The sequence below is a fragment of the Xiphophorus maculatus genome, chromosome 7 (assembly GCF_002775205.1).
Source record: "Xiphophorus maculatus strain JP 163 A chromosome 7, X_maculatus-5.0-male, whole genome shotgun sequence".
NCBI lineage: Eukaryota > Metazoa > Chordata > Actinopteri > Cyprinodontiformes > Poeciliidae > Xiphophorus > Xiphophorus maculatus.
The window spans coordinates 16,062,347-16,082,356 of record NC_036449.1 but is presented as its reverse complement, the minus strand read 5'-3'; the positions used below and the strand labels follow the sequence as shown (position 1 = coordinate 16,082,356).

At 36.9% G+C, this 20,010-nt stretch overlaps 1 protein-coding gene across 6 annotated transcripts in view; it reads right to left on the bottom strand.

Annotated features, from left to right (window-relative positions):
- The window catches only part of rapgef4 (Rap guanine nucleotide exchange factor 4), a 36,755-nt gene extending 19,825 nt beyond the window's left edge, over positions 1-16,930 (bottom strand). The window contains exons 1-5 of one of the 6 annotated variants that reach the window (XM_023337635.1): positions 16,848-16,930; positions 13,706-13,829; positions 9,554-9,696; positions 9,374-9,462; positions 7,412-7,567 (exon numbers count right to left, since the gene is read on the bottom strand). In XM_023337635.1, coding sequence (XP_023193403.1) covers positions 7,412-7,567; positions 9,374-9,462; positions 9,554-9,696; positions 13,706-13,773 — 456 coding nt within the window. In that variant the 5' untranslated portion in view covers positions 13,774-13,829; positions 16,848-16,930. Of the gene's footprint in view, positions 1-1,229; positions 1,427-6,804; positions 6,915-7,411; positions 7,568-9,373; positions 9,463-9,553; positions 9,697-13,705; positions 14,256-16,847 lie in introns of those variants that run through there. The other 5 variants (XM_023337637.1, XM_023337634.1, XM_023337636.1 and 2 more) reach the window with 5 other exon arrangements.
- Positions 16,931-20,010: the final 3,080 nt, after the last annotated feature.

Sequence of the window (20,010 nt, the reverse complement as noted above, 5' to 3'; positions counted from 1 at the left end):
CTGAGAGAGACAGGCAGCGGTTCTGCACTCTCCATCCACTGAAGAATTAGTGCTCCTCCTTGTGAAAAGAATGGATTAGAAGGACAAAATATCATGCTGTCTGTTAGGTAATTCTGCAAGGTTACATTTTCATTCAGTGAGCGGTAGCTTAGCGCATGTTTAAATCAGAGTTGCTGTCAAAAAATATTGTTTTTCTTAGAACCGATTCAATGAGGGCGACTTTGGACAATTTCATACAGACAAATTAGTCTATGAATACTTGTATGAGTATAATGTAAATGAGTTGTCACCTTACTGAAATGTAAATTTCATCAATTTCCTTATTTTCAGTAGAATTACCTAAGAAGTCTCACCAATATACTTTTCCTGAAGGTCTCAGACTATTTTATTTTCATTATTTCAATGTAAAACTTATTCTTACTTTCACAGTCAAGAGCTCACTGGAGTAAATGTTTGAAGCTCAAATAGGTTAAATCTTCTTCAAAGTGCTGAGTAATTTTGTTATATCTACATGATGTCATAGATCTGTGTGTGATTTGTGCTATTTTTAGTCATAATAAATGTGAGGTGTCCTAATTTTAAATATTGTAAAAAATTTTGTCACATTTACTACATTTTTTTTAAAGGATATTTTCTTCTGTTTTTTTATATTGCATGAATTTTTTGGTATAAGTAACATTGATCCTAATTGGCCTAAACCCAGAGAGTTGCAGGGTGTGAAAACTTTTAAATGTGACTGCATATCTCATGCACAAAATGTACATCTTTTAAGAAGTAAAGAGGTAAGTTTAGCTTTACCGTGGCTTTCAAGCGCCCCCACAATATTTCCCACTTGAGTACTTCGATGCACCATGAGCATCACTAGGCATTAATGCACGCCTAAATAATTTGCAACGAATTACATAATCAGCATGGTGAGAATTGCTCTTAAAGTGCTCAGTGTTTACTCTGAATCCGCAGAGTCACACTTCAGGATCTGTGGGAGGAATATATGAAATACCATTCTAGGAATTTAATTCTGCATCTTTGATAGAGTAAAATAATTGTGGCATTTTAAAACTTAAAGGAGCAGGAAAACAGTTTTTGACATTTCAGCTGATAATTTCTACATCTTCTACAAGTTGCTATAAGATAATATTGATTCATAAGTATTGTGCTAATTCTAATAATATCAAGTCATCCATGTGCAATATTGCATTAGATTTTTTCAAAGGTTTAGTACAAATTACCTGGAGATGTAACCAGTAGCACCCTGAGCAGCTTGCTGTTGTAATGTCCAGTCCCTCCTAATCCAGGTGTCACCAAAAGCTCCAAGCAGGTTCACCCAGCTTTTAGAAGGTTATTCAATTTTAGCATATCAAACATCATCCAGCTGTGCCTTCTAGGCTCTCTGAGAGCAGTGTGAGCAGACTTTCAGCCACACAGCTATGGAGAGCAGTGGTCAGCTGCTGACTTCTTCTGAGCAGCAGTAACTGCAGGATTATTCAACTCCACTCACTGAGCTCACAGCAGAGTTCACCCCATCTCTCCTCCTCCCCTCAGTCCGTCACAAATACGAGCTAATCTCTGCACACAAGGTGGGGAAACTCCTTGTCTTGCAGCAGGACCATATAGCAGCTGCTCATGCTGAGAGATGTTCCTCAAACAAAGAATAAATCTGAAAAATATTCATGTTGCATGTGTTGAAATATATATGTATACATTTTTGAAGGGTGGTTCTTTAGTATATGTATGTTTCTTCTTTCTTTTTAGCCTTTACAAAACAGAATTTTCATGCACCGTTGTCATTTTGTCAGTGTGACTTTAAAATATTAAATCAAAAGTTCTGATCAGTTTGTCAGTGCTTAAGTAGGTCTTTCACCATTTTTTTTAACTTGAGTAATTTCTTGGACAGCTACTTCTTAATTGAGTGAAATCATGCTGGAATGGTGCTACTCTTACTTGAGTACAATTTTTGGTCACTCTACTCACCTCTGCTTCTAATCCAACATTCAGCACAGTTCAAATGGTCAAATCAAGAAATCTTGTCAACAGAATGATGTATTCATCCTGACTCGTTAAAGGCAACAACCAAAAAGAATAACTTAGGCTTTCAGATTTTTCAGACTAAGCTTTTCAATCATGCAGCAACTCTGTAAACAGAGAAAAAAGAAAAACTGCACAGATCCGCTGTGTGCTGTGCAGAAGATAAAAATGTTTTCCCCAAAACCTCCCCCTCACCAGGCTTCAAACTCCTGAGGGCATTTTACATCCCTGCCACTTCCTTTTCGTCAGGTTTCTCCTCTGGCTGCTCACTAGCCTGACTCTACAAGCCAACAATAGTCACATGCTACCCTCCGACCCTCAGCCTCGTTGCTAGCAGATGTGCTTCGAGTGTAAAAACGCATTCAGAGTTCAGCTGTAAGCATGCATACTTCTATTTCACTCAAAGGATGCAGAGGTGCCAGGTCTGATGCTCAGAGCAAATGTTTAATGTCCAGACCCGACGTGGGGTGAAGAGTCTGCGGCAGGAAATGAAGGCAAAATGTATCCCAGTGTTACATTTCAGAGATGATTAGCATCTGAAATAGATAACAAAGCAAAGAGTATAGTTGATGATAAGGTCATCTAAAGCCGCAGCCAGTCTCCCAACTGTGTGCTGCTGAGCTTGGCTAATGTCTGCTCTGTTAAGCAAACAAGCCAAAGGCTGCCAGTTCAGAGCGACTAGATCCAGATTCTGTCCTGTACAGAGCTGCATTAAAGCTTGAGTTATTGCATGAGACGGCAACACGAAACACATGAGTAACTAAATTACAGAAAGAGATCCACAGGAAGTGATTGTAGTGTGTGTTGCTGTCAGCCACCAGCTGTTGCTGAGAAATGTTGAGGAGAAATGTACATCAGTGATGTAAATCCACATTTGTGTTTTGTTAAAGATTTCTTCTGAAATAGATTTGAGAAGCAACACAGAACCATAATAATATAGCAACAACTGCTTTCTAGCTTTTAATTGACAGTCTTATAAATTCTGTGATTTCTATGCATTTTTCAGTTCAATACTTTGTTTTGCCACCTTTGGCTTCAATCACAACCTTCAGTTATCTTGCATGTTTCTCTACAAGTTTGGCATACCTCTTTCTGGGCATTTTCCACCATTCCTCCTCGGCAGAACCTTTCAATCTCATTTAGGTTGGATGGGAACTGTCAACTGTTAGCTAGGCCTTAAATCCAGAAGTGTTTTCCACTCCAAGTCATGTTCAGTCAGCTGAATTTACCACAGGTGGACTCCAGCGATGATGCAGAAGCATCTTCAGGTTGATCCATAGAATCAACCTGAACTAAGTCTTATGTGTAATCAGAGGTGGGTAGAGTACACACACAAAAATGTACTCAAGTAAGAGTAGCACTAGGTCAACATGTTCAACATGTTTTAACTCAATTCAAAGTAAAAAGTAGTCATCTAAGAAATTACTCAGGTAAAAGTAAAAAAGTATTTTGTAAAAATGCTATTCAAGTATCATTTAATATTTAAAAATTATATCATCAGACAAACCAAAATATAAAGTTAGGTGGACATTTTGGTAGTTTTAAGGATAATATAAAAAATAGGACTACAAAATAACAAAATCAGGTAAAAAGAAAACGTTTTTCCAAATCAATTGTCAATATAAAACTTATGAAACTTTAACAAAAACTACAGGTGTGTAGCTGTCTATAAAATTTTTAAAACAAGCCTGTTCTTCTGTTAATAAAGTCACTCACAGTAGATAGAGTCTCCAGAACTGTTCCTCAAGTGAAAGCAAAGATGCATCATAATACATGGTAAAAGTAAAAAGCATAGTATAGTAAAAAATACTCCTAAAAGTAATTTTTCTTTTCAAAAAGTTACTCAAGTAAATGTAATTAGCTACTACCCAACTCTAAGCGTAAAAGTAATGATTGTGAATACTTATCCACCTATTTCTAAATTTCCAAAGTTGTCTACACTTTTTCAAAAAATGCATGTAGATTCCTATATAATTCAGAATTTTTTTTAGAAAACTGTACTCAGCTCAGTTTAGAGTAAATCTGTTACTTTGTGGGTCTTCTTCTTAAACATTAGTCTTTCCACTCTCCACATAACAGCTCCCATGTGGCTGTATTTCTCTCCACACCGAAGCTTTCAGGGTTTTAAGCAGCAAGAGAACTGACCTCATCTAGCTTAACTTTGCTCTTGCACCACTAAACACAGTTCAGCTTAAAACAAGCCTATGGGAAGCAGCAGAATCTCATCTCCCAGTACAACGGCATCTTATTTCCAGGATAAAAAAATAATAATAATAATTTCAAACAATGATAGCTGTTTAAACTGCAGCATGCTGATATCAAGGGAAATAAATACCTGTTGACAAAGTATCTGAATTTTGACTTGAGATATAATCAGAAAGGATGAACAAGAAAAGACTGGACTAATATGCAAATTACTTTGTGGGAAAACATCTAATAATTTAGGTATCAACAAAATCGGCAAAACAGTAAAAAGTTGTGCTCATGTAATTTACATAAAAATTTATATAATGCAATGACAAAAAGAAAATCGCTTTAAACTGATAGGGTTTGGTATAGGAGAGAGATAAATGTAACCTAAGGTGGTAAAAAATATGTTTTCACCTTCTTAATTTAATGTAATTTTTGCATCATCTGAATTAAGGAGAGAGAGGCTAGCTTGGTGTCTGAATGTTTTGAAACCTAGTTTCGTCTATGGTTCACATGTCATACTTACGTAGATTAAACTGTTGATGCTGAACAAAATATACTTTGTTTTGGGTTAATATGGAGCCATCCTGACAATGTCTTTTTATGCAGGATCCAACCCACAGCAACAGAGGCTCTTAGTGAAAGCTTAGGTCATGCACAACTGTCCAGACATGTCACATGCTGACATGTTTCAGCATTTTATGAGCTTAAAAATGTAACAAAGTAAGTCTCAGAGTGTTGAGCCACAAAGATATCAGGTGAGAACTGGAAGACAAGTTTCTCTCAAAACAGCAGCAAATCCTTTCCTCATTTCCAGAATTGTTTTTTAACGTGTGCATTGAAAACCTAATCACACAAATGAAATGTCTTCTGAAACATTTATGTTCTTCTCCCATATTTGAAAAAAAAAAAAATCTCGCAATTAACTTGACACAGACTTTAGCATTAATGTATATAACAGTAAAGATGAAATGTGAACTAAAGTTTCTTATTAGAAACTTAGAGTACTCCATTTTGGCTTGGTCATGTTTCACGTTTCTAATGTTTACGCTTTTAGGTTTTGTGTTTTGTTGAATGTTTATTCTGGACAATCTTAAAGTTTTTGTTGCTTTGTCATTGAGGGCTCTCCATTTATTGTATAATATACAATACTTTTGAGATAACTGCAGACATAACTTCTCTTTTAGATATTATCTAAAAGAGGAGCTATGTCTGCAGCCATCTCAAAAGTTGAGCTTGTTTGAGTTTAACTCCATAAAGGTTGACTTTTGTCCTTAATCCTGTTTGTGGGGCTTATCAACTGGACAGCAAGCAGTATAATTTGGGAACCTCTGGGTTTCATATTTTCTTTTGGCTGAGAAGACACTCAGCTCATCTAAATCTGAGGCAATTATCCTCAACTGGAAAAAGGTGAATTTTCTCCTATTGATCAGGGATTTGTCTCTGCCTCATTCAGAAAAATTGAAATGTGTTTGTTTCTTCCTCTCAAGTCATAACGCTCCGTTTGCTCTATTGGTCTGGAGCTGAAGGAGAAAAGTTTAATTTTCTGATAAGTATTGATCCTTATGATATGGATGATGACCAAAAGAGCAAGATCCTGAAATTAGCTTCTTCTTCTTCTTCTTTAGGGTGGCTAGGCCTAGGCTCAAAATGCAAATCATCAATAATCATCAGATCATGGTGAAGTGCAGTCAGAAAAAGTCATAGTTTTATCAACCGCTCCAACGCTTGAAATGGATCACAGGTAGCTGCACCTTGGAGCATCAGCTTCAGGCCCGACACCATGAGTTTAGGTTCTTAAAAAGAAGATATAGAGGATGTTTTTTGATTCAGGTTTCATGACCAAAGTGGGATCTCGATGTGGAGTCACCGCTCCTCTGCATGAAAAGTCTTAAGCATTTCGTTAAGCCCTCCCTATAATGATTTCAGTCAGACAGAGTTGGTATTCTGGGATCCCCCAGAATGAACAGGAGAATTGGAGAAAGGGGTGCCTCCCTGTTGCACCTGAGACTCAATCTCAGAAAAGCGGAAGAGAGTGGGTAGATACTCACTCTTGGTTATTTCTCTATCACCTAATCTCATTATCTAGAATATATACTCCAAGATTTCATCTCTAATTCCTCAAACTCTTCTGCCTGTCATCAATGTTCTCATCATGCTGTCTTGTTTGCTTATTTAACAATAGTTTTTTGCTTCTGAATCTGCTTTAAAGATGTCTGTATCTCGGGCCTTAAACTGCAATTTTATGGCAGGTGTCTTAAATCATGTTCATGCGTAGTTACATGCACACATCTTAAAATCAAGTTCAGTTTATCCTGTGCAAACATTTTAAACAGAATATACCATATTAGTCTAACAAACACCCAAGAAAGAAAAACAAGCTGCAACAAAAAGGTTTCAAAATGTGAATGAGGCAAAAAGATGAAATTTGCAGCATTGCAGTGCTGAGTTAAAACTTACAAAAATGCTGGATAGCATATATAGCCAAACATAATTTCATCACAAGACTAAGTTCAGCAGCATCTAATAACAGCAAAAGATAATGTAAACATCAGAAAGAGCAGCTGTAAAATCTCATTTGAGCCTAACCTTGCTGAAGATGCCGCCTCAGGGCAGAGTTGAAATGTTTATCCTGGTAGTCTTTCAGTGGGATCTTTTGTCTATGTGCTGCCAGAGCAAAGCTGTCAGCCTCACTGCTGTTGGCCGGCACACTAACACCAACACACAAAGACCATCATCTAACTTACTGATGCCCTATGGTCCCAGAGGAAAGGGGCTGGCTCTCTCAGGAAGCCTGCCTGGTATAAAGTGGGAGGTATGAGACGAGGTGGTCCGCAACAACATTCACTAACTGTTATCAGTTAAGGCAACCCAAGGCTTTACCCATTCACAAATAGTAGCTACAGAATTGCCTATAACTGTCCTCTAATACAATTATGCACAAACCTATTTAAAACAAGGACTGGCTGCTAAAGAGGCCTGAGAGAAACAGGCTCTGTACCACACTACCATCTAGTGGACATACAGTGAACATAAAGTGTTTTGAAAAAGATTTGACTGGATGTGAGCTCCTTCACTATAACAACTTTCTCTGTGTTAAAGTGACAGATCTGGCAGCGCCTTCAAATCATACGTTTTTATCTGAGATGTACACCGTAGTAGGCAGAACATTTTCTTAACATACGTTATAACTCACATAACACACCTCCCAGAGAGACCTGAACTCCTTTTGTTCAATGCGTAGGAGCTCACTGAATTCCCGAGTGACAATCGTAGCATGTCTGGGAGTGTTATCCAGGATCGACTCTCCGAACGCTGTGCCGGTCCCCAGCGTGCAAATAGTGACAGCATCCTGCAAGAAAGGCAGACAAGGTGTTCTGCATCATGCATCACTATTTCTAAACCTCCTGAGGAGTTTTCATTTTGGAAAATTTGATCTTGTCTTCATACTACAGAAGAATGAAGAAGAATGATCCTAATGTGAACCAATTTTGCCATATTTTTGCATTTTTATGTTTTCATAAAAATCTAGATCACTGGAAAAAAAATTAAGAGACCACTGCACTGAACCCCATTGAAAACCTCATGGTTATTCCACCAAATATTTATTTCTGAACTCTTCCTGAGTTAAAACATTAATATTGTTGTTTCTAAAAGAATACAAACTTGTTTTCTTTGCATTATTTGAGGTCTGAAAGCACTGCATCTTTTTGTTATTTGACCATTTCTCACTTTCTGCAAATACATTTTTGCTTGGAATTTCAGAGACATGTTGTCAGTATTTCATAGAATAAAAGAACAATATTCATTTTACTCAAATATATACCTATAAAATGTAAAATCAGAGAAACTGACCATTTTAAGTGATTTCTTAATTTTTCCAGAGCTGTATAATTATCCCTAATATGTTTAATTTTTTTAAGTCAGCTTTCTGAGACTTTCAGATTATAGTCAAATGTTTTTCTTTTCTTCTCCCTGTATTAACACACACACTTTTCACTTTCCTCTATTTTTTTAATGTCTCTAAAAATTAGAGTATGAGGAGAGCAATAAATGAAAGTGTTCACCCACGAAAACAAAAGAAAATCAACACCCACTCTTCAGCCCGTGTGCATTGTGGGTGGGTTGCTGCCCACGTATTGCTGGATGCTTGTTGAATATTAACCCTGCAGTCTTTTGCACGGCTGTCCTGATTCTAATAGTGTGAAAATGGTGTGGAAAAAGTGTTCTAACCCTAACATTTGTTCTTGTTTTTTTTATTTTGATGGCTCACTTAAATGTTTAATTTTATTAAACTACTTTTTATTGATTGAGATCCAGAAAACCAGTTAACATTTCATTAGACCGGAGGTGAGAGAAATCTCTGCCGATTTTGAATTGCATAAAAATTCATGCATAAGAACTTCATCCTCTTCCTCTCATGACTCTTTCATCTTTAATAACTCAAATAGGATTGCTGAACATTTCTTCTTTCAGATCATAGTAGATTGTTTATTCTTTATACTTACATGAATGCTAGTTCCTTTTAAAAATAATATTTCTAATCAATCAAATGCTTGTGTCTTACTTGTAAAGTTACAATGAAAAATAGTTTTTTTAGTTAAATCCTAAATGGTCAAAATACTTATATGTATGTCATTGTTTCCATGAGGACACAGGTGTCATCTTGACATTTAAGGGGTTAAAGAAAAACTAAAGCAATTTTAAACTGAGAATTGTAAAAACTGAATTAAGTCAAATTAATTTACTTGAAATATACTTTACAACCCCGATGTTTACCATCAGCCTTAAAATAAACTCTTTTACTGCTGAGAATGATACAGGAATCTAAAATATTTCAGGAAAGATAATAAATCCCACATTATGGAATAATTTTAAATAAAATAAATGCTCTACCCAACAATTCATGTAAAAAACTTTAACTGAAGAATGTTTTTAGAGTATTTTTTAAGACATACTAATTAGCAGTCCAAAGTCTTGTTTTCCCGAGGTGTAAATATGACAGGACAGAGATCCATTTCTCTTAGCCACTGTGAAAAATGGATGACAAGAGGGCGGAGGTGTGCCGAGCTAAAAGGGTAAAACCAAAAGTAACGGTTGTCTGTCCCTAATAAATGAATCATTGGATTTAAATAAAACACGTTAATTTAAGTTGTACCTGATAGCTTGATGTTTCAGACACTTTCACTTCCAGGGAACCAGAAAGGACAGCATACCAACTTGTACCAATGTCTCCCTGTCGAAACACTGTGAAGAAAATATTGCCAAGCTAAAGATTTATGATCAGTGAAATTTTTAATGAGCTGCCTATCTTTTTATCTGTTGAATTTTGACCTACGTGTTATCCCTTTTTCCAAGCACTCGTAGAACCCACACAAACAAATCTGCTGCAGCAAACGGGGGTGGAATCGCTCCAAAGCCTTCACATTTTTCAGACGAGCCAGGATTATGTCGACATCTTCACCCGAGCGCTCTGCTGGTCTGGACAAACACAGCATTGAAATAGAAAATAAAAGTAGAAAGTCAAATATTAACATTACCAAAAGCTCAAACAACATGAGATGAAAGATAAAGTTTAAATGAAATAACTTGAACAATTCTGCTGGCAAAATAAGAAGATGAGATTTAAAGGGTAGTGTCTATAAAAACCAAATGCATTCATGTAGTAGTTTAAATTGTTTATAATTCTAGTGTTTAGCATAAATTAGACCATGGAAGTTTCAAAATTGACAAAAGCCTCCACATAAATTTTAATTGAAAATAAAATTTTCCATTCCATAGAAATACTGTCTAAAAGCCTGTGTTTCTGTTTTACTTTGGTTCAGGCCTTTCTTTGTAACTCTAATTTATAGTGTTGATTTTATATGTCTAGTTTTTCTTTGTTAGTCCAGTTTAATTATATCTAGTTATTCTCTAGTGCTAGATTAATTTTCTAGTTATTCTTTAGTGTTAGTTTCATTTTCTAATACAAGAAATTAGGAAATATGATGTGCACCCTCTCCCTTGCACCCTGTGCCATTCTCTCTCTCTCTCTCGCTCTCTCTCTCTCTCTCTCTCTCTCTCTCTCTCGCTCTGTCTCTCCTCACACCTGTAGCCCACTAGCTCATCAGCCCAGGCCTTTTGTTTCAGCGTTCACCCTCACAGTATCTAAACTACAGGTGTCAAATTCCAGTCCTGAAAGGCCACTGCTGCCCTACAACTTTTAGATGTGCCTCTGCTGCACCACACACGAACAGAATAATTAGTTCACTAGAAAGGCTCTGGAGAACTGATCTACACAAGAAGATAAGTTAATTCCAGTGTTTTGTACCTGTGGCACATCTAAAAACTGCAGGACAGCAGCCCTTGAGGACTGGAGTTTGACACCCCTGATCTTAACCCTTCTCATGCTCAGGGGGAACCAACACTACAGCATGTAATAAATCATTGTGAAAACTATAGGGTATGTAGAGAAAAATTAAAACAAGAAATATGATGTGGACACAATAAAAATGAATAAGATATTAGTTAAATACAATGAGATAAACAAAGCACTTATAAAATTTTTGATGGAAACAGAATTGTATATGAGAGTTTAAATAATGGTTGATTATTTTTTCACCGTGGGTTAGGCTGGTTTGAATAGCTTGTATCACTTAGCAAAATTCTATTTCTTTAATGTCAAAAAATTCAGACGGACAAGACAAATAAGGAAAACAAAGACATATCTAAGGGCAAATACTTCTTATTGCACTTTGTATCCTTATAAATAAGCTTTTTTTTTTTTTTTACAAATGAGACAGCAGTGCTGTTATGTGTTTTACCTGCAGAGTGAACAAGGTGAGTTTGTTCTGTTTGTTGTGCTTAACTCTTTTCCTTTTCATGACTCCGGGGTATTTGTTCAGCTCCTTCTGTGACACTGCCTCCATTTGAAGTCTAGAGCCCCTAATGTATATGTAGGCAGTTGAAATGCAGCTTACAGCACCTAAAAGACACTGTCCTTTCAAAAAGTGAAACCAAATACCAGTAATGAGCCAAATTTAAAAAAAAAAAAAGCTTATGGCTCGCTGTTGTTCTAAAAACATGTTTTTGTACTTTGCTGTGTCTTCTACTCTGAAACTAATACTTGTTCATCATGTATTATCTGACGAATCACTGTTGGGTCAAATGCTCTGCATCAGGGATCTACTTTATTGCACTCTCTAAGGGTGAAATTTAAGACTTGGAGACATGCGTAGGAGCAAATCCTTTTTTTTTAAGTTGAAATCCATTTGAAATATTCTCAAGCTTGATAAATATTTTCTCTGATTTGACTTCATATCATAGATGCACCTTTTGACCATTTCATTTAAATTTCAAGATTTTGACCTAATAACTGGGAGTACTGTGTTTGTCTTGGGTTTCATGTAGAAACTGTGCAGAAAAGGTTCTACATTCAAACTTGATTCAACCAAGAATGGTGACAATAAGAGGGTTAAATTGGTCGGAAAAGATGAGTCACACAAGAATCAGTTGATTTAAGGGGAGCATGTGGCTTCTGCAAGCAACCAGCGGATGCTCGTGTGTGAATACATCTGGCTTACTCCCATCAGTTTGCTGGGTTTTATTGCTGATGAACTTTGGACCCACTCGCTGTTTGCTTTCTTCATCCTTTACCTCTCGATGTATCGCTGCCTCCTACTTGTCTCTGAGTGATGTTCAACCTCTTTGCTTCTCACATAAAACGTGTTTATAAGCCAAAAGTGCAAAGTAATGGTTACTATTTTATAAAAGCCTTCACAAAACCCAGTTTTTTTTTATCCTGATAAAAGAATTGTAGTGATTGTAGCTTTGAAACTGAATTGAATGTGATGACATCATACTTTGCTTTGCAGCTAATGAGTAAAGATAACTTTTGTTCTTGCATCACTGGATCTCCAGTGTTATGTCTTGGACGAGGAATTGGGCAGCTCTCTTAACTTTCTCCTGCCTGTTCATGAGTTGGACCTGCAGGGCAGGCTGATGCACAGACTTGTTACAAACCAGGCAGAGGACCTTTTATGGGAGATTTTCAACTCAAACCTATTTAAAGGTTTTTTTCATGTTAGAGGTGTGAAACCCTGATAGGCCATAGTCAGAGGTTTGCAGATTCAGCTTCCCAGAACTATGGGATAAAGGTCCTTGGTGTTTATTGTGGCAGCAATTAGAGGTAATGAAAGCTTTCAACCAACAGAAGGAAGTATTTAGGGCTCGGCTGTCTTTGGGGACTGCTAAAACAGCAGGCAAGGTACCAAGTGGCCAGAACATCTGCAGTTTCTGTGGGTGCAGAAGTAAAACTTAGAACGTGTCTGGGAGGAATTCAAGAGATGCTGCAGAGTAGGATTTTGAGAAAAATGTAGAAACTAGCAGCTGTTCGCAATAAACTAATCCAACAAGAACTGAAATAGCGCAACATGACTAATAACAGATATAATAAGAACTATGCCAAATATAATACATGTTTAATAACTGTTGCAAGTATTCAACTCCTTCATACTAAGCATTTTTAGTGCACAAGAGGAACTACCTTTAGCTGTTATGACCGGCTGTACATGTGATATACTTGACTGAATCACTGTTGGCCCCCACCTGCGACATAGCTTAAGTCTTTCTCTTACTTCGATCCAGAAGTTTGAATAGTTCCTGTTTTTGGTTCATTGATACACAGAACAGAGTGATGGCTTCTTCTTTCTGTAACATTTCGAAGCTGTAGCCATTAGTCGACTTTAAACTTAAGAACTGTGCTTCCACTTGTATCTCTAGGAACATCCAGGCCCTTTATGTCTGTTTGTTTATGTGAGAAGAGCATCTCTGAATGTTTGACTTAGCCACATTTCTAACATTCATCAGTTCTGGTATTTAAGGTGTTCTGTTTCAGCACACTTGATGCTAGGTGACCCCTTGATTGGTTGCATCATTTGTACCTGAGATTAGCTCTAATATGCAAATATATGCGCTCATAATTCTGTTCAAGAGATGTGGATATTATAGCAGTCAATGGAAGGAGGATTTAGTGTGGAATTTGGATATGACTGTACGATTGATACCTTGTAACATTAGTTTTATTAAACTCATTTTGAACAACTGAGTCCAGTTGTGTATGTTTTTTTTTTTTTTTTTTTAAGATCGGCAACAATTTAAACAAATTCAAGTGAGGTAAGCGCTTTTCTCCTTGATTCTTAATAGTGGGGATGTCCTGTTGGTTAAAAAATAAACCATGCTCTCCAGTGTTCCCACTCAACAGCAGATCTTTCACTGTAAGGTTTGTCAAACAGGAGGTCAAAGGCTCCGTTCGCACACGGTAACCTTGGAGCTGTCCAAGGATGCACTATTTATACAGATCCATTAAGTTCCGCTGGGAAATTTAAACTACGGCCGCCTCTGCCGTGGTTGTTGGGAAACAACCCCAAGCTCCTACACGAGGAGAAGCCAAATAAATCTCTATGATAAAATCGTATATTGAGTAAACCAAGAAACCGGAGCATGTAGTTACCTTTTATCCAGACAAATAATCCACTCGGCAGATTCCGACGAATGAGAGGATGTGTGCGCTGCTACCATCGTGTCTGATCCAGTTAAAACTCCTGCTGTTTCTGCTGCTGTTGATGCTGCTGCGGCTGCAGAGGAGGAAGAGGAGAGGAGGAGCTGCTACAACCACTGCGCTTCATCTGCCTTCACTCACTCAGCACTGACTCCTCACCTCACTCACTCGCTCACTCGCTCATTTGGGGAAGAGAAAATCTTGTTATATATTAAAAAAAAAAAGAAAAAAAAGGCGTGAGCAAAGTCACTTTGTTCTTAGAAGGCTGAAAAAAAAAGAAAAGGTTCTTGAAATATGAGTAAGGCAACAGTTTACAGAAGATTTGAGATCACTTTGTTTCTCTTTTAGAGTTTAAAGGAGGTCACAATCACTACCGTGCTTTTGCTTCTGCTTTGCGCATTTTTTTGCTAAATTAGTGCAGTCAGTTTGATACAACAGAGTCTTCTGATTTTATAAAGGATGCCAGGTGTTTTTCGAATTTCGTTTTAATTTAAATTGATAAAAGTAAAATTTTATCAATTTTACTTTTCTCAAAAGTAAGTAGAAATTTTTACATTTTGTTTTCATATTTAAAAGGCAAGAAAAACATAAAGTCGCTACCACAGAAAAAAAAAAAAAACAATTTAGCCTTTTCCTTCCCACTTTCCTAGACCTGCTCATTTCTGTGACCGTCATGATGGGGACTCTAGATGGCGCTGTTTGTTCCTCGCGTTGAGAAACGCGTTGAGTTTCTCTCCGAGAGGAAGGTGCCGAATAGAGTAGATGTGTTTGAGGAAAACCCAAAGCAAAGAGTCAGTAGTTCATACTGCATCAGGTTGTAATTCTCAGGTTAAAATGTGCTGTGATTTCCATTACAGTTTGCATTACATTTTTTTGAGGTTGGGAGTTATTGGGTTACCATGCATATGGGAGGATACACATAATATGCACAGGACTCTTTGCACACATATAAAGTATGATTGATTTATGTCCAGTAGATTTGATAGCAAACTCTTTGATCTCCGTTTTCATAATATCAATACATCTGACATAACGTATACTTGTCCAGGAAGTAATAACGTAAAGAAGTAAAATCAGAAAGTTATGAACTACAGAAATAGAAACAAGACACAGTAGTCATGGTAAAGCAAAAAGACTGAGGCCATGACAGGGATCTCATAAAAATCTACTGTGATTATTTAGTGTACAAGGACTCAAGCCACTCAAACTGTGTGCATTCAGCAATGTATTTTACTATTGCTGCCTTACTGCAACTGTAGTGTGGAGAATGACATTGTATCTTAAGTGGGAACATTTCCATATTGCCCTGAAAAAAAAACAAGCTTAGTAAGAAGAGGCCACATAATGAAAGGGTCATTGGCTTTTCTGTGTTACCTAGGAAACAAACTTTTACAGAAAGACTGGGGTGCAGCAATGCCGTCTGTGCTGGCAACGTTGTAAAAGAAAAGTCATAGCAAGCCTTTGTTATTACACATTTTTATCACTTGCTGCCTAATGCACATTGTTAGATACAAAGGAAATTTCTCTCACTTCTTTCTCTCCTGGTAAGCTAAACTGCCATTAAAGGAGCATAATACCACACTGAATAATTTTGAAAAATCAGCATGCGCAGAAGAAGAATCCCATGTTAAGAAATTTTTGTTTTTTAAAAAAAATGCCAGTGGCACACTGGTAAATACATCTCCACCTTCATCATGCATCTGTTATTGTCCTGCTGCAACTTTGGTCTTTTTCAAATGTCTCAAAACATGACACTAGAGGCCTTTGGCGGACAGAAATTGACCGCAAATGTACACCAAGGAAACAGAAATTTATTGATAATTAATTAGAAGTTTCTAGAAACACTGATGTGCTGAAAAAAATAGAAATATAAAAAAATTAAAAAAAAAAAACAACTGTCAATTATTTTTAGTTCATAGAAGGAATTGTCCAACAACTGAACCAGCTTTAAAAATAAAAAATAAAAATCTTAACAGGTTTTCTTTCCTCCCTGGTACAAAGGAATTAAAGTTTGCTATTTTTACAGCAATTTATTTAATATTACGCTTTTGAAATAAAGAATAAAATGCAGAGATTATGAAGTATAATGTTGTTTGGGTTAGTACATACCAGCGAAGCCATCACAGAATAAAATCCTCTTCTCCAAACATAAAGTGTAAATTCATAAATGAGTTACCACACAAAGTTTTAATAATTTCTGCTTTTGAAACCATTTCTAAGACAGACTCATCTTCTCTGCACAAGAGGGCGGTATTGTGTCTGTGTAGGTATACTGATGGGATTATGAGACATGAAATGGTTAAAATCATGTTACAAAGAAAATAGAGGAGGATTATTTCTCCTGTATTCAAATTAACAAAAAAGTGGACTTTTGTCTGATAGCCTGAAATCATCTGCTTAATCTTTTGGTTGTTGGACCTTAGATTAGGATTGTTTTGCCAGTGCCTTGCTGGCACTGGCAAAACAACAATACTTGCTGTTGTAGTCTTGCCCTTGCTTGCAAAAGTAAATCTTGTTAAAGTAAATATCAGGGATACAGGACTGGGTTCAAGCTAGGGCACGCACAACACAAAACACACATTCCTGTAATGCAGCATACCATCTTCTTCCAGCTGCCTCACATCAAAACATTGAAGAGGTTATGCACTGCTGCTTGTTACCATTACCTAAAGCTTACTGGTCACAGATAATATTCTGTTGGTAAGAGGTGTTACATCTTGTGATTTCATTCACAAAACCCTTTACTCTGATTCCTCTAAATAACATACAATAAATCAAATTGCCTTCTGAAAATCCCCGACAAATACATAGAGTCAACCTGTGTGCAATTTAACATGAGTATAAATACAGCTGTTCTGTCACGGTGTTAGAGGTTTGTTAGAGAACTTTAGAGAACAAAAGGCATCATGAAGACCGAGAAACACAAATTTCTGGAGATGTATAAAACCAAAGTTGAATGATGGAACAATATCACAAAGTTTGATAACATACTGGCATTAAAGGTAGGTGGTTTTATTTGCTGTGAGTAAATAAGCTCAAAAGCATTTCTCCAAAGTAATAAGAGATGCAACTATGAGAGCTGCTTTGTCCCTACCTGCAAAGAAAATAAAAGATTTCCTGAAAATCTCCACTTGTTCCTCTGACCAGATCACCTGCTAATTTCTCTTTACAGTTTTCTTTTCTTTTTCATTCCGTGTTGTTTGACATGTTGCTACAGCGACCACTGTTGCTTGGACTTTACCCCAAGCCAGGAGACTGTGGGGCATTTCAGAGCTACAGTTGCTAGGAAATATTCCTGCAAGCTCCAAAAGTAAAACACAGAGACACATGGAGCCCTCATGTGCACATGCAGCATAAATCTTTAATCCGTCTGAGCATTTGGAAATAGACTGCTGGTATTTTGAATGTATGCCTTTGGAGAATAAAGCAAATTTGAGATGTCGCTTTTGCTGCATATGCAGAAGTCTTTCTTTTAACAGCAAAATTAGAGTAATGAAATGGAGGTTAAAACCAGAATGCTCCATAACTGAGTCTGACTCCAAGGATTTACATAAAACAAATGAGGGGGGAAAGCCATATTTTACACTAACAACAAAGAGCTTGCATAACCTATGAACATGAGTGTGGATGTAAGTAAACGTAGAAAAAGCTCCACATATCAGATAATGACGCCTCAGATGGAATGTGAATGCAGATAACTCTAGAGGAAATGCCTGAGGACTGAGATTTTTCCAAAGACGTCTCATTAGATGCTTGAGGACATCAGTGTATGTACAAAAGCAGGAAACATGCATTTAATACATTCTTAAAATTATTTAGACCAGTGAGGGAGCATAATAAGAAAATAATATAGAAAGTCAGTATTTTGTGTTACATCCAGTTGAAACTGTAAGTGGGATATCTCCTTAGGCCACATAAAAAGATGACAGCGCTCTCAGAAAGCGCCCGATAACTAGAGCACCATCTGTCCAAAGCTTATGCTGCAGTCTGGTTTGTTTTTATCAATAATTGCTATGCTCTTTGCATTTTGTTGCACAATGCTGTGTTAAATAAGGCTGGGTGTTCAAAGTTCCTGATAGTAATTTATATATTGTATTGGAGCAATGAAAATTCACAACTGTGTTAAAATCTCATGTTTAGCAGATATCAATCAAAGTCGAGGTGAGACATATTGTCCTCCAAATCCACTAAACTGCTTTATTCAGTGTGTGTTTCCTGGGTCAGTTGGCTGAGTGATATTTTTGTAATGTAGGTTCTTTGCCACCGAGGAAATCAAAGTACAAGACACTGAATGGCAGTGTCTTGGTAGACAATCACAGGAAACAGAAAATCTTTATTTCTGAGTGGAACAACTGAACTAAAACTGTATAATATTAGATGTCAGCAGTACAAAAAAATACCAGATATCAGCAGTAAAGAGAAGAAAACTGTACTCTGGGGATATCTAAAGCAGGCGAAAACTTAATACAGAAATTGAAAGTTCAGAAATTAAATAAATGAATAATATGCTGATTTAAGGTTTTTTTTTTAAATGAGCAAAAACTTCATGTACAAATATCTGATTGTGGCCTATTTTTATTGAGGTCACATATACACCTGGTGGATAATTAGGCTTTTCTTGTATTGTTCTAAGGAATACCAAAAGGAACCACAAAGCCACGTGACACTAACTTTAGAGGAGAGACAAGGCATGGAGAAACATCAATGACGTGGCATTTACTAACCATCTCAAGCTCAGAACTTTAAACCATACTGCATTAAGCTCAGGTGTTTTACTTGCTTCCTTGTTTTTAATGCTCCATTTTTTTATCCCAGTGTTCCTGTTTGTTTATATTCTATTAAATGTTGCTGATATAAAACAACAGCTAATTGAGCTCACAGGCATGTCTCTTTCAAACATGTCTCATAACAGGCTGCACCTTTCAAGCAGCTGTGATTCCTCATCTGCTACGAGCAAGAGGCCTTCTTCAGACATCTTGAACTGTCATGCACACAAAACAGGGATTATCTGACAATGTTGTTCTGTTTTTAATGTTTGTTTTAGCACAAATGTGAGGTTTTGCAATATGTGATAGAACAACAAAACGTGGTGCATCATTTTGAAATGGAGGGAAAATTATGCATCATTTTATATTACTTTACAAATAACATCTCGAAAAGTGGAGCAAATATTCCCCATTTCTTACTCCCATAGCTTTAACTCTATGCAATCAATTGCCTTCATAAATCAGTAAAAGGTCAAGTCTGAGGCTTTAGTGAACAATCAACATCATGAAAAACAAGGAACACGCCAACAAGATCAGGGAGAAAGTAGAAGAGAAATTTAAAGCAGTGATAGGCTATAAAACGATGTCCCAACCTGTTAACACATTTCTTCAAGTCATCGTCTGAAACTGGATAAAGCAGGGCACAAACACAGAATCTATTAGCACACTAAAACAGAAGGAATGGGCATGGAGAGCAGTAATCCAACAGGTCCATTGTAACACTGGGTGAGCTGCAGAGTTACACAGCTCAGGTGAAATAATCTGTCAACAGATAATGGTATGAAGAAAGCCATTAAAAGAAGGTACTAAGATGTCATGTGTTCAGGCACCCATTAGTTAATGCAGGTGATACAGCAAGCATGTGGAAGAATGTTAGCTTTGACTAAAACTCAACTTTTTTTCCCCCACATGCGAAATGCTGTGTCTGTCGGATACTAACATTGCACATCACCCTGAAAAAGTTAACACTTTTAGTGCAAGATGTGGTGTTGGCAGTATCATGCCGTGGGGAAGGTTCTCAGTAATAGGGAAAAGGTGGTTGGTCAGAGTTAATGACAAGATGTAGGTCAGTCCTGAAGGAGAACCTGTGAGAGGTTGTAAGAGACTGAGGTTAATCTTGCAACAAGACAAAACTCAAAATATTGAGCCAGCACTACAATGGAATAGCTTAATATGTGTTAAATAAAAAAAGTTCATGGGCCATCAACTTTTTGCAGCGGGATTTGAAGATAAAACATGTTATTTCAAACATGAAATAAAGTAATGCATTAAGTACTTGAGTTTGCTCTTTTTATTGCTCAAGCTTTTAGAGCTACTCCTTCAGTGACAAAAGGTAAGCTATCATAGCAGGAGAGTGAGGTCACTGCTAAAAGAATCCTGAAAGAAAGAAACTCTATCTATGTTAATCTGAGTCATTTACTGTTACAGTCCAATAACATTTCCATCTTCATACTCATGATGAGTCCTTTTTTCTTTCAGTAGTTCAGCGTG